Consider the following 18,634-nt stretch of genomic DNA (forward strand, 5'->3'; position numbering starts at 1 on the left):
GCAATCTTGCTGCAGAAGTAGGAGACTGGCTCCCCTCACCCACTAGGACTTGACCTCCTGTGCCCCTGGCTATGGCCAGCAAGCCTCAGGATGGCAAGCAGGGTGGAACAATGCCCATGAGTCCTCCTGCCATCACCTTATCAAGTCGAGTCAGGTCTTGAGACAGTTCCAGTTTTGCTGCATGGTGCCCTGAGAGAGAAGTACGCATGTTCCAGAACAGACAGCAGCACCCCGCCTGCAGCCCTGCAGCTCGCCACTAAGCCTGCAGCAACCTCAGGGCTCCAGGTCCTCCCAGCAGCCTTCATCATCTCCCTTCCACCAGGCATGTGTGGAGGAGCCACCATACCCATGCAGTCTCACAGCCCTCCCGCTGCACAGGCCTGACCAGCCCCCCAGCTATGGCCACCTGCACCTGCTTTCTGCCCCCACATTCTTGCCAGGCTGTGGTAGATGGAATGCTCATCTGGGTGAGAATTCCAGGCCATACTATTCCTGAGGTACCAGACAAGACCCCACTGGAACAGTCAGTCTTTTGGACCCAGTCTGTGTTAATCTGTCCTTAGCCACATGAGATATTCCATATTTGGAAGTGAGTTACACACTCACAGGTGCCCAGGAGGGGCTGGGGAATAGCTGGAGTCTGCCATCCTTTTGTCTCACTGGGATGGCCTGGGGGCCCCCTCCTGTCTGCTGTTTGTCCCTTCCTCATGACATGACCAGAGGGGGTGACATAAGGGGGAAAGAAAGTAGGATAGGGACAGGGTCTGTTTATAGAATCTAGATCCTCTGGTGGAGCCTGCTACAAAGCCACACTTCTAAGCCCAGAATACAGAAACAACTTGAATACTAAGAGCCATCTAAATATAATAAGGAGAGAGGGATGAGCAAGCCACACAAGGCAGTACCATGCACAAAGTACAAGGTTTGGGGAACCAGCCTAGGACAGGCACAGGAAGGACAGCAGAGACTCTTTAGTATGTGACCCTTCTTGTGAAAAAGAAGGGAAAAGAAGGACTGACATATGGACAGAAGGATGAAAGGGCAAGGAGGAAGTCATGATACACACACACACAGACACACACGCAGACTCAGTTTCTAGCTCCAGCCAGTCTGACTAAGAATGAGGGCTGTGGGGATGCCATGCATGTGGTCCCCTGTGTGTTCTCATTGACCTTGGATGTGAGCCAGCTTGTCTGTTCTCTTTCTCAGTAGCTGTTGCCCTACCTGCCTACTTCTCCTGCCCACTCTAGGAACTTATTACTCACTGTACTAATGCGTTCATGCATGTACGTGTGTACACCTTAACAGACGCAGCACTCTCCCCTAGTTGCAAAGATGACTAACTGTGAGAGGACCACAGTCAGAATTCACAAAGACAAACTTCTCTTCCCTCTAAACCTGAAGCACAAGGACATTTCTCCCAAACTCTGAGCTCAGTTCCACATCTGAATAATGTCTGTCACACCTGATAAGTAAGACCAGGACAGTCCTTCCCCTCCAAACAGCACATACCATGAACCAGAGACATGCCCACCAGGGCTGTATGAATCTCAGAATACCACCTTGGGCCCTAAAGACCTTTTCATTCAACATCAGTCTATATATCTGACCCCAGTACCATTGATAGGATCTTCCCCTGTGGGTCAAGAGCAGTTCCAAGGAGAGGGACTCTAGGAAGAGGACATTCCCACTTCTCAGCACCAGATCCATGTAGGGCTCTTCATACCAGGCCTTGGCAGCCACCAAAGCCAAAATCCCTCAATGTAAATTAAGTCCAAGGCCAGCAAGGGCCATAGCTGCTCACTCACCAGCTTATGCCTGAGACGGATGGTGATCAGAGGGAAGCCTGACAGGTACTGGGAAAGTGTGGGTGGTGGGGACATCTCCAGGGAGATCAGGTGGCTAACAGCAGACAGCAGGCAATCTCTGCAGTTCATAGCCTCTGGGATCCTTGGAAATCAGTGGAAATGGTTACAAACAGGAAGTAAGAGAGGTCCATACACCTATAGTGTGACACTGAAGCTGGGCTTTCTGAAACCTAGGTCTTTGGGAGACACTGTCCACCCCTACAAACTCGGCACTGTATCTGGGAGGTTACCTTTATTGCAACCCAACTTAATCACTTCTATCCTTCCGTTCTGCTTTCTTGAGGTATGGCAACAGGACCAGCAGGTGAGACAGGTCTCTCCCATATGCCCTGGCCATACAGCTCAGGGAGTGTAGGAGAGTGGGCCCACAACAGGACCTCAGAAAATCTGCTGCCTGGTTGTGTGACCTTGGGCAGCTCACTTGCCCCATATGAACATTATTTCCCTGACTATGAAATGGTGTAGTAAATACTGGTATGGTGATATCTGCTGTCCTGCCTCCCAGTGTTCCCATGCTCCATTTCTAGAAAGGTACCTCTTTGCTTCAGCTGACCTTCCCACCCTTAGCCCACCTTCTTGCTGGATCAGAAGCAAGCCTGGAATCCAGGACTGAGCCAGGCTAATGGTGACAACTTGGAGACAAAGTCACAACCCAGTAACCTTAAGTAGCTATGATAGCACACAGGGAAAGAACTCTGGTACAGTCTCATTCTCCCTGCTGGATGTCAGTCCCCAAGGACAAGGTTTCCCTTACTTAAATCCCCGAGGGACTGCGTGATTGAGAGGAAGCTCACTTCAGAAGATTGTTCAGATGAGGCACCATGACATCACCCAGGTGCTGGATCAAGCAGCTCCTGAAGCCAGATGCTTGTGGGACTTGCAGTTTATACAATCCATCAACTTTCCTCTTTCCCTAAAACCAGTTAGACTAGATTTTCTGTTGTGTTCCAGTCTACAACAGTCTAATATCCTCTATGCCAGACTCAGAGTTATAAGGTTGAAATGCTACTAATGGCCAGGACCGGTAACAGCGTAGTTAGACAGTAGGTGTATAAGATACGAGGAAGAGCTCATGCTTAGGCTCTGACTAGCTTGGCATGTGGATAGCTCCAGGGTGAGCTGCCCTTTCATTGTGTGATGAGCTTCCTATTTGCCCCACACCAGCCATGAATGTGAGAGGGAAAGGGAATCTTCTTACAGGCAGACAATCATGAGGGCAGATCTGATGTCCTGTTTTATAAATATAGAAATAGAAGTTTACAGTCAGGCACAGGGGCTGTTTATGGGTCTCTGAGTACTGCCTGCCCCAAGGTGTTCTGGACCCCAGTGAGGGAGTTTCTGAGTTTCCTCCAAAGGGCTGTAGCCCATCCTGACTCTCACAGAAAGGCACCAGACTCTGACATCCAGCACACTCTGATAGAATGCTATGCATGTACGTGATGGTGTGTACCACCCAGGAAATGTGTGCTACCCTCTCCCCATGCTGTACCACCCTGAGACACTCACTTTGTGCTGTCTGGGGGTATGTAGTTCAGGTAATAGTGCACGGAGTGGTAGAGAAGGCCCACAATGGTAGTCCAGGCTGCAGACAAAGCAGAGATCAGAAGACACCTGTCAACACTCCAGGTACAAGCAGGAGCCATGGGGAACCCCACCTAGCTGTGCACAGCCCAGCCCAACACTCCTAGGGAAAGGAAAGAGACCTAAACTACAGGGTGTTTGTACAACAGTGATGCCACTGGCTAGTCCACTGAGCTCAGCAGTGACAGTGACTCTGCCCTCTGTGCCCACGCCACACACCAGTGCTGATGCTTGCCCAGACACCAGACAGCCTCTGGGGCTGAAGGTTCCTTGATGGGCTATGATGGGTGGTGCCAGCTGTCAGCCTCTCAACAGGCAGCATGCTTCTCAGTCTGCACAGGGTAGTTTTGGTAGCAATCACACACAAGGCAGCAGATGCAGGCTTGCAAGTGCCCACCACCACCCAATTGGCTAAGACATGTCTCCTGCCCCTTGATCATCTTACAACTTTGCAACAGGACCCTATACTTGGAAAAGAGGATGCTCAGTACAGAGAGCCTTCCACTGACTATGAGCTAAGAACTTTAGCCTTCGAGGGGCATGTTCCTAAACTCACACACTCACTACGTGCAAGATACTGTTATTTATACACACTCTGCCTTTTAAATCCTGAAACAAGGTAGGGACCATTACTGTCTCAGACACAGACAGTGTCAGTAAGTTGCCCAAGGCCACACAGCCAGCAGTGGCTGAGTGGGGTTCCAAACACAGGATTGGGGACTGTTGCCAGTAAGTTCTGCCAAGTGTGAGAAGTTCTGTAGGTAGAGAAAATAGGCTCTGGTGATTTTAGAAGCCCAGGTGTTCTTAAGACATCCTGCAACAGGTTGTGCAAGGATGAAGGCCCTGTACAAGTTGCTGAGTGACACCTCTCAGTTAGAAGCAGGACATACTAGAAGAGGCTAGAGGTTATGACACACCTTTACCAAAGGCTGGCAGGTAAGAGGAGATGAGGTGGATCCTTGCTAGGGGAGAGGTTGTGTAGCAGGGCTGATCCTCTGGCCAAGGAATCCAGCCTGAGGATATTCAGTGATCTTTGATCCTTGACTGACAGTAGCCCCTGGAGGGAGCCTACAGAGAGGACACCACCCAGAAATGACCAGAGCTGCCTGGATCTTAATGGAGTCCCAGGCAGAATCATTGTACTCTTGGCCACTTGCTCATTAGGGAACTTGGCTTGGGCCTGCCCTGAGTTCATACCTGAATTCCTAAACAGATAAACCTCTTACTGGGAGAGGGCTATCCTATAGAGGAAGGAGCAAATGTGGAAAAACACAGTGTCCCATGTGGTAAGCTGGACTCACAAGAATGCAGAATGCCCCTCTCCCCACTCCTGCTAAGTCCCAGCTCAGTCTGCAGTGTGGCATAAAGTGAGATCTTGGGGATGCTTTGAAGCTGCCTCTGAGAGCCCCCACCAAAGCACAGGCTTTGAGTCAGTCCACGTCTCCCTCATGCAGGAGAACAAAGACTCCCCCCATCCCTAGCACTGCACTTTGCCCGAGGCCCTGGGACCATACTCACTCACCTTGGCTGTGAAGAGCCTCCCGGGGAATCTCGATATAGCTGTGCCCATGGGCTGGGAAGCGGTAGGGGGGAGTGCTTAGGGCCAGAGGGAGGATCTTGGCCACAGAGAAATCTATGGGAGAAGTGGACACAGACAGTAGAGTCAGTGGCTGCAAGAAATGGCCCGAAGATCCCACCCACCATCAGCCTTCATTTCTTCAACCAAGCAAGCTCTTGGTGAAAGAGAATTACCCCTCAAAAAGCTGGCCTCAAACACACGTGCACCCAAGCAAGGGTGGGAGTTACTACAGAGGCTGAGTCCTCGAGCCACACTCTAAATAAAAGTCTTTTCTGGAGAGGTTATCCAACCCCTCCACAGCCCCCCAGCTCTCACACCTAGTCATGACTATAGCGGTGATGCCATCTCTCATGGGTGGAAGGCTGGTGCTATCCAACCTCTGGGGAACCATCAGAGTTGTGTCCTATAGCTGTCAGGTGGATGTGTCCTGGCCTACAGAAACAGGTGAGCTCCCCCATCATGGAAAGGTCTTGTGTAATGTGCTTACCATACAAACATGAGAACCTGAGTTCCATCCTCAGCATCTATGTAAATGCCAGGCCAGGCACATACCTGGAATCCCAGTGCTGGGAGATAGAGACAGGAGGAGCCCTGGAGCTTGTCAGCCAGCCTGTCCAGCCTAAGCGTTGAGCTCCAGGCCAGTAACAGACCCTGTCTTCAAAAGACCTGAATGGCATTCTTAAGGATGATACCTCAGAGCTGTCATCCCACACATGAGCACATACATGTGCATGTGCACACACACACATACATCCCACATGCAAAACAAAACAGACCACACACCTGCTTGTGTAGAACATGACACAGCCTGGGAAAGTGAACCCCCTGACTCTACTATGCTAACTGATGTTCACCCAGATGCTCAAGGAAGCTGACTTCCTCAACCTATCCTAAGCTTATATGATTGTCATAAGGATCTCATGTCACCATGAGATGCTTACATAGTCCTGTGCACACATCACAAACCAGTACCTCAAGCCTAATTCTAATACATTTTGCACAAAGGAACACAGCTCAGGAAAATGGTGAAGTTTACCTCAGTTGCTGCATGAGTGCCAAGCGGGATGAACCCCAGTGAGGTGCACTTGCTGCACCCTCCCCCCTTCCTCCATGTGGCCCCCCCAGCTGACGAAGCATGACTACCTGCCATGGAGGAGGAGCCTGTGAGGGAGATCTGGGACTTCCGAGGATGCAGGTTGGAGGATATGTGGCCCATGACAGCGTCGATGGTGTCGATCAGGCCCAGCACCATAGTGTCCTGCAAGCAGTACAGACATGAAGAAGCCGTGAGGATCGTCTTGCTCAGTAATAGTGTTAGCTGGGTGGGTCGAGCACTCAGACCCTCACTTCCCCACAAGGGAAGCCACCTGACTGCTTCCCTTCACAGACTAGGAGGAGCCATGTGCCTGATGAGCTCACAGAGCATAGACACAGGTCAAAAGAAATCCAAATACCAGGCCATTGGTTCCTGAGTTAATGGGGGACTCATTAAATCCGGTGTCCACCTCGGGTCAACTGTCCTAGTCGTCAGATACCCCGTGGAGAGGAAGACTACACTGCGGTTCCTTCCCTCCCACCACGCACTGCTTGGCCTTCCCCGCTGGCTCTCTTCTCGACTTGCTGAGGCAGCATCTGTCATTACTAAGCCCTCGGCACCTTCTCACAAACTCTCCAGAAAGACTTACTGAGCCAGAACCAGACACAGAGGCCAATTTTAGACACTGTCTTTTAGGCCCAGGGCATGATTTCAGTCAGTCTCTGTCTCTGGCATACACTTCTGCCAGGGAACAGCACTTCATAATTCTCTTCAATGCCTCAGCCTGGATAGTTTCATGTTTATTCAAATATTGCAACAGATTTGCATATTTTAAATTTTAAAAAAAGCTAATTTAAATCAATGTAGAAAATCCATCTGTCTGAGTCCCCAGTGGCTGGCTGTCCTAGGTGATTCAGGCTGCCCCCGCCACCCCACCCATGCACAAAGTCCTTTTGAAGCCTAACCCTGGAGGTCTGTGCTTTTTCACAAAGAATCTGCTTCTAGTTAAGACTGTCAATCTTATATTCTTGATCCTTTTTGTCTCTTTGTCAATGTTAAGCAATCTTTTTCATTTGAAATTATCTAAATAAGGAATTCAACAAATGCAAACCTTCAAGCTGTCCTACTAATAAGGTGATAATAGAATGTGTTCTGCCTCTGAACCTTGCAAGAGCTTTAAATGTTTGAGATTAGGAGGGTCAGGAAAATGAGTGCTTTAACGTGCTCGTGTGGGTGAAGCCTTGCTGGCCAAGGCACTGGAGGCTCTCACTCTTGGGAGCCTTTACCTGCCTCAACTCTGGGAACTATAAGTGGCACCAAAGCTACATAGGCAGAGCTGGGACCTCTAAGTCACTCTGTGGGCAGGAAACCCCTCTGACTCACAGTGGATTCTGTGTTGAAAGATCAAGGCCTGCTATGCTACCAGTGTGGTGTGGGGTCTGTTGTTATCGCAGCATGGCTTAGCTTGACCTTACTAACATGGTACTCAGAATGTGAAGCACCTTGATAAATGTTCTTGGTAGAATTAGGGAGTAGGTTCTATTAGATACAGCAAATGGCTGTAGAATACAGGTGGGGACTGTCAATTAGACTGGGAGGGGTTTTACATGACTTTATCATTTTTAGTTTTGGGTGATATTTGTTTTGTACATTTTTAATCAATTATGTTCTCCAACTTTTACACATGATGATATTTGTGTGTATGTACGTGCGTGGGGGAGTACACGTGCATCATGGGTATGTGTGTGTGGAAGCCAGAGGACAATGTCTGGTGTCATTCCTCAGGTGTCATCTACCTTTTTGTTTGAGACAAGGTTTCACATTGGCCTGTAACACAATACACTGGACTGTCTGGTTTACCAGAATCAGTGATTCTTTTGTCTCTGCCTCCCCAGTACTGGGATTAAGAGTACAGGTTGCTATACCCAACAGTCTTATGTGGGTTCTGGGGATCAAACATAGGTCCTTATGATGGCAAGGCAAGCATTTACCCACTAAGCCATCTGCAAAGTTCCTAGGCTGTAAATGTATTACCTGATAAGAACATCTGTAGCACCGAAACCCCTGCCCCATAAAGAAAACAGGCCTGACCACAAAGATCAACAGGCCTACATGGCAGAAGAATTAGTTGCACCAGCCCTACACAGCTAGTTGTTGATTGTTCTCATGCTTTAAATAAGTAACCTCAATCAGATTTTCATAAATAAAGGAAGCCTTTCCACTCTGCTTCCTGGTTCTTGGAACAAGGCTTTCCACTTCCTCACTTTAGTCATGAAGCATGCTTCTCTGCTCTGCTACTTTCACTCAATCCACTGATCTTAGTGCCAGACATGTTTCTCATGTTCATTATCACTAGTCATGGTGAATGAGAAATATACACATGTATGTCATGTAAAATGACAAGCAAAGGTCAACACTCATGAAGAAATCGCTTCCTCAGAGCCCAGGACAGTGACACAGTACAGATGCTCACTAAAGTCCTAAATAGTCCAGAAGATACAGCACCCTGTGTCTGCTGCATGTTCAGGCAAAATGAACTCTAATGTTCCAAATATCAGGACCAAAACGACATCATTCCTCTATAGTTGCAAGTCAGTTGGCCCCTGTGAGCCACTGCAGAATGGATTTTCCCATATACTCCTGTTGGAGGGTAAATTGTCTTCTTCTCTTACCTCTGACATGTGGGTCCAACTGGGAAGCAGAAGCACTTCAGCCACAGTGCTCAAGAAGGTCTAAAGTGAACAAAACAGCTGTGTTTAATAAAGCCTCCATATCCCAACCCATCAGTCCTCCGAACTGCCTCATGTATCTTTTGCAACAAGCGCTTGGTTTTTCATACAGTGGGAGACAATAATAGCTCACATTCATCTATTAAAATAACAGCCAGGCTGGGCATGGTGACACATGCCTTTAATCCCAGCATTCAGGAGGCAGAGGTAGAAGGATCACTGTAAGTCTGAGGCCAGCCTGGGACCCTAACCTGGTACTACAGAAAAAGTGCCAGAGCTAGAGTGAGAACCTACCTCGGAAAAAAATACCAGCCTGGGGCTTTGCTTTCAACGCCTGAAGGCCCAGGTTTGATTCCCCAGTAACCATGGGGATACTTTGTGCCAGATGCACAAAGTGGCACATGTATCTTAAGTTCACTTGCAGTAGCAGGAGGTCCTGGTCACCTATTCTCTCTCTCTCTCTCACTCTCTCTTCTCTCAAATAAATAATAAATGAATAATTACTAAACATAAATATTAGACTTTATCTTAACAAATGCCATTCCATTTGCTCCTATGACAACTCTGGAAAGTCAGTAACCAGTATGTATATGTCACAGTAAAGACTGTTCAACTGGCAGTATCAATGCCTGGGTCACATAGGGCCTCTTAAATGAATGATTGGTCAGGTAAATGATTGGTCAGATGAATAGATTGATGAATGAATGAGTAAATGAATGATCACAGCTTATACAATACACTTTCCTTGGGGTAACCTGATGTTAAACCACTTATGCTAGCTGGGAATCAACTAGTCAGTTACCTTCAAACCATGTTTAGAACTGAGGACATGGTTCACTCAGAAAACTGTGAGGACCTAAGTTTGCATCCCCAGTGCCCACATAGAAGGGGGGCGTGGTGGTTCACACCTACAATAACAGCACTGAGGAGGAGAAGGAGACAAGAATTCCTGAGGCTCACTGAGTAGCTAGAATAGGTAAGCTCCAGGTCCAGCAAGAAACCCTGCCTTGAAAAATAAGGAGGGGAGTGATTGAGGAAGACACCCAGTCAACCTCTGGCCACCATATGCATACCTACACATGTTCACCCAGACACATACTAATATGCACTCACACATAGACATACCACACACAAAAACCCATGCTTCGTTTGGTTTACTATTTCTCTAAAGCAATAAAATTAGTTTCTAACTTTTTTTTTTAGTTTCTAACATTTTAAAAACTTTTTTATTGACAACTTTCATAATTATAGAGACTAAACCACAATAATTCCCTCCCCCACTTACCCCTTGACAAAACCACTCTATCATATTCTAACAATTTCAAAATGTGCTTTTTAAAAAGTCAAAATTGAATTTCAAAGGGGAAAGTGTGGGGGGAGGGAGGGAATTAACATGGGATTTTTTTATAATCATGGAAAATGCTAATAAATTTTTTTTTTAAAAAGTCAAAATTTGTGGGCTGGATAAATGGCTTAGCAGTTAAGGTGTTTGCCTGTGAAGCCAAAGGACTCAGGTTTGATTCCCCAGGACCTGTGTAAGCCAGATGCACAAGGGGTACATACATCTGGAGTTCGTTTGCAGTGGCTGGAGGCCCTAGAGTGCCCATTCACTCTCTGTCTCTCTTCTATCTCTCTCTGCCTGCAAATAAAACTAAAAAAAAAAAAGTCAAAATTTGCGAGGCTGGAAAGATGGCTTAGTGGTTAAGGCATTTGCCTGAAAAGCCAAAGGACCCAGGTAGTGACTTAGAACAAAAGCCATCTTCAAAGTTCCTAGGCTGTAAGACCATCTGTAGCACTGAAACCCCTGCCCCATAAAGAAAACAGGCCTGACCACAAAGATCAACAGGCCTACAGGGCAGAAGGACCCTGTTCCCTATTATATTTGCCCATTCCCACTTGTTCCTCCCCACCTCTCCACCCCCTTGCCCCATAAAAGCCAAAGCCCAACTGCACCCAGGTGCCCATCCTCCATTCCCATGGAGAGGCTGTTGCCTTCATCATTCTAATAAAGAACAATCAGCTGGGCATGGTGGCGCACGTCTTTAATCCCAGCACTCAGGAGGCAGAGGTAGGAGGATCACCATGAGTTCAAGGCCACCCTGAGACTACATAGTTAATTCCAGGTCAGCCTGGACCAGAATGAGACCCTACCTTGAAAAAACAAAAAAATAAAAAATAAAAAAGAACAATCTGTCACTGTTGACATTGGTCTTTCTTTCATTTTCATGCTGCCCCAGTCAATCCTATATTCAACAGACTCCAAATACCCTGTTTGTAACCCTTAGTCTATATAGAGATAGGGACCCCATCTCTAACACCCTTTATCCCACCATACCAGCTGAGAGTCCCTAGCATAAGAAGATGCATGTCCACAATCCCCTATGAGCCCTTTTCCTCCACCTGGGAACTGTTGGGAGGAGTGGACAGAGCAAGGGTCTTAACTTTAATGCCTAAGTGTCACTTCCTGAGTGCTTTAAGCGATGTTGGGAATTCCCACAGTGATCTGTGGCCTCTGGCTAAATCTACCAAAGCCCCCACTACACTGTCCCCTGTTGGCAAGGAGGCAGCAGACTTGAGAGCATGAACTGTGAATGCAGATGGCTTAAGAGCAGCTGAATGGTTGCTGATAGACCAGGCCAGCTCAGATTAGGAACTGAAGGGAGGACTCAAGCCCTATCTCAAGAGACTCCCTGAGCAACACAGAACTGGCTGCAATGCCACTCCTCCTGCCTGTTCAGGAGAAGTCCAGAATCCAAGGCAGGTACATCAAGGCTCTTGGTCTTTTTAACACTCTAGACTGCAGACCAGCTGTGTACAGGCCGTGAGTTATACCTCTGTGAGATTCAGCGCAGTTTCCTCTGAGAGGGCCTTATCAGGCAAGCTGTGGGACACATTTTGAAGGTAGTACAACTCAGTTCCAAGTCTCTGGAAGTTTTTTCTCTCCTCAGTCAAGTTGGTGATGATAGGATGGTACGCATTGGTGGACATCTGAAAGAAAGTGACCCTTTGACTTTAAGCTAAGTACTTTAGCCAGGGCTTTCTAGAGAGGTTCAGGGTGCCCATTTGTCTCTGACTCCCAGGCTTTCTGTCCCATAACAACAGAGTCAGGTCCCCTCCCACACACAGGTGCACGCACCCTCTTTGTGAAACAAGGAGTGTTCTACAGATGAAACTAACCACAGAGGGGCTAAGCAGAGATGTTGGCCCAAATGGACACTCCAGAGTCTGGATACACAAATAAACATTCTTTGTTTACACAGGCTAATCTCAAGTGGTCATGTTCTACATGAACTGACCCTTTCATTCAATGACAAAGAACCCAGGGAAGCTGAGCCATGGTAGGGCTACCAAGAGTCTTATTTCCTCCTGTCAAGTACCTGAATTCCCAAAGGAACCAAAAGTGGTCTTTCTTCAGTCCTTCTTGGCACTAAGAATGAGCTGCAAAGCTGGCCTCCCTTTTATTTATTGTTTCTTCCCAAACATGATGCAGCCAGTGAGAGACAGCCCAGATTATCTCATGGAATTCAGCCAACCCAGCACTGGCATTACATGTGTATGTCAGCATGTTTAGCTTTTTGGATGGGTTCTGGGGATCTGAACTCAGGTCCTTATGCTTGCAAGACAAGCACTTAACCCACTGATCCATCTCCTAAACCTCCCTTCAATTGTTTCCTCAGGTATTTTGTCACAGCAATGAAAAGTGACTAACACAAAGCACAAAGAGGAAAAGTGTGCATGCTCACCCCAGTGTGCGCTGCTGGGGGCGTCGGGAAGAAGCTCGGTGGTGTTGAAGATGGCAGAGCATGCTTTCCTGAAAGAAACGAGCAGCACTTAAGGGAGGGCTGAGACTCGGTCACCTTTCCTTACCCCCATGAGAAGTCGCTTGGAATGTTGTGAGGACGGATGTTGCTAGAAAGATAAAGGACTAATAAATCAGACTAATAGGTAGATCATATGGATTTTTCTCAGTAGAAATTATTTCTCCATTTATATTCTAAATTGCTTTTGAACAGCATTCATGCAAGTCATTGTATAGAAGGATGATTTTATGCAAGGTCTCACTGATTTCAAATAAATAAAGAATGAAAAGTAGGCTTTGTTGCCACCCAGACTCATCAGCGCTAAAATGCAGGGTTCTTAATCACTGTGGGTTATGGCTTGAATTAAAAATATTCCACACACTTGAATGCTTGGTTTCTAGTTGATGGTGGTATATTGGGAAGATCTAGAAATGGGAGGTGAGGCCTACCTGGAAAAGGTGGGTCACAAGGGGCAGGTCCCTGGGGGTAGACCACTTCCTGTTACCATTTCTCTACTTTCTGGCCCAATGTGATGTGAGCAGCTATCCTCTGCCACATGCTCCTCGGCTTCCATGGTGCTCTGTTCATATGCATGGAGCCCAGTGATCACACTACATTGAACCCTTTGAAACAGGAGCCAAAGCAACTTATTCCTCCTCTCAGTTGTTTCTAGTGGACATGTCATCATAGCAATGTGAAAGAGACTTATGCACTAGGCCTGGAAGACATTCCAGAGAGATAGAGACTAGGTCCCTAAGAAGTGGAAGACATTAACTTCTTCTGCCCTAAGGAACCCAGTTTTTCTTTCTACTGAAGACCATAATTAATGGTGAGTTTTACAAATAATGAGGGTACCAAGAACTAAAGATTAAGCCATGTCTTGTTTCCCCCATGCCCTACCCACTTCTCATCCTATCATCTCCTGATAAGAATACAGACTTCACTAGATATCTGAGTTCATTTGGGTTAAACATCTCAAGGTTGCTTTGGGTAGCCTGAGGAAATATCATGACCCTTGCTGGCTCAAGTGACTGGCCCTTAGGTTTGGGTAGGGCTAGGTGGCTGGTGATGCAGATGTGGCACACTGGGAAAGCTAGACCCCAAACCCACATCATTTTTCAAGTTAGAGTGACATTTGTGGCTCAGGAGTGACCAACCAGTGACTGAGCAGTGATGTCAGTCAAACTCACAGAACTCATGAGAGACTGCAAGGTCAAGAACAATAAAATTCACTCTGGAGGTGCTGCCCCCCTGAGTAGTGACTACATAAGTGTGAGCTGAGACTCAGCCATGTTCTCAGACTAGCTCAGCACACTGGTGACACTTGCCATGGGGCCATCTGGCAGAGTATGTTCCCAGCATTCACATATGCATGCATTCAGATCACATGTCTTGGAGCTGGGGATATAGCTCAACAGTAGAGTGCCTGCCCAACATGCATAAGGCTCTGGGTTCAATTCCCAGCAAATCACATATCTCTGAACCAAGCCCTTCCTTCACCTCTGCAGAGCAGCTGCTATCCATTTGAGTGGTAGGGCTTGCAGGCCAGGACAGTGGACAGATGTCATCCTCTGCCTTTCTATGCATCAGTAAATGATTCCATATGTTTAGAATATCCAGATCAGGTAAACCCAAACCCACCGAAACAAAAGGTAGATAAGTGACTTCCAGAGGCTGGCAAGAGGATGCAAAGGGGAATGACAGCCTAAGGGAAGTAGGCTTCCCTTCAGAAGAATAAAAATATTCAGACACTAGATGGAGACAGTAGCTGCACACTTGTGACTTTACTACATGTCACCAAGATGTTCACTTTAAATGGTTACACTGATTTCACATGAATTTTATCTCATTTTTTAAAGCCTCATAACTCACCACTGCAAAGTGAAGATTTGAACTGTGTCTACTTGCTCACAATCCTCCACTGAGTAATTGCCTATGCTGAGCAGGACAGGATAATTTGGGGATCCAAGGGCCAAGCAGGGGATGAGGCACAAAGGAGGCATTTGTCATGGACCTTAATGTTTGCTATCAAAGCCTTCATAATCAGCCTGTGCATACTCCGTGAAGCCCTGTGAGCACCAAGGGAATATTAATCTCAGTCTGTCTTCTGTGGACTGCTGGCATGCTGATATCAGGGAACAGGTGTTCTCAAACTCCACTGTGCTTATCAGGCTCATTAAGACACATCTCACACCTGCAGCCTGACTGCTGTGACTGGGGAAGGAAAGTTTGGCACAGAATGTTCCAGTTGCAGCCCCCAGCTTCACCACCCACCACCTTCATGCACACTGACCAATAGCAGCTGTGAAATACATCTTGACCTCATGCGGAGTCAGTGCCCGCTCCCAGATGATGAACTCATCAAAAGCTCCATTCTCATAGTGCTTGGTTGGGTCTTTCTCAGATCCAATCACCAGGTTGATATGGGGCTCCCCATAGGCATGTGATACTTTTCCACTGGGGTCAGTGTTGCTCAGTGTCCCATTCACGTAGACCTTCAAACCCTCCTTGGATTTCCAGGTAAATAGGACGTGAGTCCAATAGGGACCTAAAAGAGAGAAGGTGGCATTCTGAGTGCCACGAAGGAGGTACATGTTTTGCTAGTGTGAAGCACTTTGGTCACCCTAATATAGCTGATAACATAGGCCAACCTGACTTTCATTAGTCCTTTGGAGTATAGGAAATTGCCTTTTGCCTCCAACCCCAAATTCCAAAAGCAGTTGAAGAACCCTTATTATTTTTACAATATTTTGTTTATTTATTTATAGTCAGAGAGAGAGAGATTAAGTATGGGTGCACCAGGCCTCTAGCCACTGCAAATGAACTCCAGATGCATGTACCACTTTGTGCATCTGGCTTTGTGTAGGTACTGGGGAATTGAACCCAGGTCATTAGGGTTTGCAGGCAAGTGCGTTTACCACTGAGCCATCTCTCCAGCCCAACGCTCTTTTTCTTTTCTGTTTTTTTTTTTTTCAGAGAGAGAGAGAGAGAGAGAGAGAGAGAGAGAGAGAGCACATGAGTTTGGATTTCATTTGCAATGACAAAAGACCCTGGCAGTCCATCCCCCTGAAACCCTGCTTGCAAACAAACAAATAAACAAAGAATAAATAAATAAAAAGATTGAGGAAAACAACAAAACTGATGGAAGAAGTTAAGTAAGAATGAAGCACATGGAGAGATAGCCTGTGTTTATGGGCAGGAGAGTCAATCTTGCCAAGATGTCAGTTCTTCCCAACTTGATCTATACATTCAGTGCAATTAAAATTAATCAAGGGCTGGAGAATTGGCTTAGCGGTTAAGCGCTCGCCTGTGAAGCCGAAGGACCCCAGTTCGAGGCTCGGTTCCCCAAGTCCCACGTTAGCCAGATGCACAAGGGGGCGCACGCATCTGGAGTTCGTTTGCAGTGGCTGGAAGCCCTGGCATGCCCATTCTCTCTCTCTCTCCCTCTATCTGTCTTTCTGTGTCTGTCGCTCTCAAATAAATAAATAAAAAAGAATAAAAAAAATTTTAAATTAATCAAAATCCCAGTATGTTATTTCATGGGCAGCTACATATTGATTCTAAAGCCTACATGGAGAGGCACATACCAAGAAAAGCTGTCTGGTAGTGAAGGACAAAAGCAGAGTTGGAAGATTGATATGACATACTTTGGAGACTTACTAAAAAAAACTTAACCACCAGGTAAGGCCATATGATATGGGGGGACAGACAGATCAGTAGGACAGAGAAGACAGCTCAACACAAGCATCATCCATTGATACTTGATGGAGGAGCAGAGGCAAAACAGGGAACAAAGACAACCTTTTCAACCAAGGATGCTGGAAAAATGTGGTGCTCAGATGCAAAAATAAAAATAAACATATCTAGGCTGGAGAGATGGCTTAGTGGTTAAGGCATTTGCCTGCAAGTCAAAGGACCCAGGTTCAATTCCCCAGGACCCATGTAAGCCAGATGCACAAGGTGGCACATGCATCTGGAGTTCATTTGCAGTGGGCTGCAAGCTCTGGAGTGCCCATTCTCTCTCTTTCTCTCAAGTAAATAAATAAAAATAAACATATCTAAACACAGATACTACACCCATCCCCAAAACTTCAAAATATCTGATAGACCTCCATTGCAAAAATAAATATATAATCTGTAAAGCTTCTGAAGGTATCAGGAAGAAACCCAATGACCTTGGGCCTGATGCTGACGTATTGAATGTAATACCAGAGGCATGATCTGTGAAAGAACAACTGAGAAGCTGGAGTCATAACAATAACAAAAACAACTAGAAAGTTCTGCTCCATGAAAGAACCTGTCACGAGTGTGAAGGATAGCTACAGAGGGGAAATATCTACAAAAGATGACAATGAGCACACTGTACAAAATGAAAAGCTCTGTGCACTCAGAGTAAGAAAACAGACAGCCACTTAAAACTGGAAAAGCTCAGAACTGTCGCCTTAATAACTTACAGAATATACATCACCAAGAGTGGATCATGGTGTCCCTAACATCAGTGACATATCAGTGTAGGGCCATTGTTTTAGCAAATATTGCTCTGGGGGAGGGGGCATGACAGTGACGGTGTTGACAGAGGGGGTATTGGCAGTGTAATATTAGCCATGTGCAGATGTGAGAGGTGTCTGGGGATTCTGTTCTTGGTACTCCATTTTGCTATGAATCTAAAAGATGAAGGTTTCACAAAACTAATGATGGTAAGAATCAGTACCATAGAAACCATCTTCTTGGTTAGCTAATTAAAAGATATAACTCTTATAATAAGAGAGACAGTTGGAGGGAGGTGCAAGAGAATTTGGACAGAAACAACGTACAGGGGTGCAGAAAACTTTACTCTAAAACCAATTCCAGTGCCAGAATGGGTCATCCTCCAGTTGTTGGTCAGGGAAACCCATGAGGCTTCCAAAACAATATAGGTCATTGCATTTGGTTACCCATCAATTCTAAATGGTAAAAGCATATTGCTGAAGACCCCACAAGATATAGTCACAGGACATTGAGAGGTCATGCTGGAACTGAGATTGAAGTCAGTGCCCTGCTGGCTAGCTCTCACAGTGCTGGAAAGTGACCTTCAAGCTGCTGGAAGATAAAGGTCACTAACAGCAGGGGATCCTGCAAACTACAAAATCAACCAGCCAGGCAAGATGTACAATAGTGGTACATAGGCTATGGGGATAATCAACTAAACTCTGATTGGATAAAAGGACACTCAGTGGGAGGAAATTCATGCCTGGTACTGAGAAGCAAGTTAGAAGCCTATGGCTTGGAAGGTCATAGATCCCAGAAAGAACTTTCCACTGTTCTTTGACTAAAAGAAGAGATTATGCTCATTAAAGTCTTCTAAATGTCTATGTTTATCCATTTTTATTGCCTTCTTAGCCAGAGAATCTGCTTTTTTTAGATGGCAGTGAATACCAAGGAGACCCAAGACCTACCATAATGACAAGAAAAGAAATCTGACCACCTAGCATAAGACAAATCATCTCCATCATATTTGCCAGGGCTCAGAAGACACTACAGAGGGTGTGGAGGATTAAATATAAGAGCTGCTCTCACTGCTAGCCTAACAAATTCCTCTAGGGTGATGGAGGTAAATATTGATGAGATTTAAAACTCATCAGAGGGGTTGGAAAGATGAGTCAGTGGTTAAGACACTTGTCTGCAAAGACTAAGGACCTGAGTTTGATTCTTCAGTACCCATGCAAAGCCAGATGCACAGTGGCACATGCGTCTGGAATTTGTTTGCAGTGGCATACCCATATTCTCTCTCTCTCTCTCTCTCTCTCTCTCTCTCTCTCTCTCTCTCTCTCTCTCTCCCCTCCATCATCTATCATGAAGGAGGGGCCTCAGTGGAATGGAGTCAGCAGAGAGTATAACCCAGTGGGAATATAGCCAATATGTAATAATGTAATATGTTCAAATAATAAAGTTCTTAGTAAAAAAGCAGCAGTGGTACATGTCTTTAATCATAGAACTTGGGAGGCAGAGATAGGAGGATCTCTGTGAGTTCAAGGCAAGCCTGGGACTTCAGAGTGAGTGCC

At 46.4% G+C, this 18,634-nt stretch overlaps 1 protein-coding gene across 1 annotated transcript in view; it reads right to left on the reverse strand.

Moving 5' to 3' along the window:
- Adgrd1 (adhesion G protein-coupled receptor D1) overlaps positions 1-18,634 on the reverse strand; it is a 125,836-nt gene that overhangs the window by 84,591 nt on the left and 22,611 nt on the right. The window contains exons 6-13 of the mRNA XM_045157019.1: positions 14,887-15,141; positions 12,537-12,604; positions 11,626-11,781; positions 8,737-8,796; positions 6,172-6,286; positions 4,972-5,082; positions 3,375-3,450; positions 1,809-1,950 (exon numbers count right to left, since the gene is read on the reverse strand). Coding sequence (XP_045012954.1) covers positions 1,809-1,950; positions 3,375-3,450; positions 4,972-5,082; positions 6,172-6,286; positions 8,737-8,796; positions 11,626-11,781; positions 12,537-12,604; positions 14,887-15,141 — 983 coding nt within the window. The remainder of the gene's footprint in view (positions 1-1,808; positions 1,951-3,374; positions 3,451-4,971; positions 5,083-6,171; positions 6,287-8,736; positions 8,797-11,625; positions 11,782-12,536; positions 12,605-14,886; positions 15,142-18,634) is intronic.

Source organism: Jaculus jaculus, chromosome 8, assembly GCF_020740685.1.
Source record: "Jaculus jaculus isolate mJacJac1 chromosome 8, mJacJac1.mat.Y.cur, whole genome shotgun sequence".
Classification (NCBI taxonomy): Eukaryota; Metazoa; Chordata; class Mammalia; order Rodentia; family Dipodidae; genus Jaculus; species Jaculus jaculus.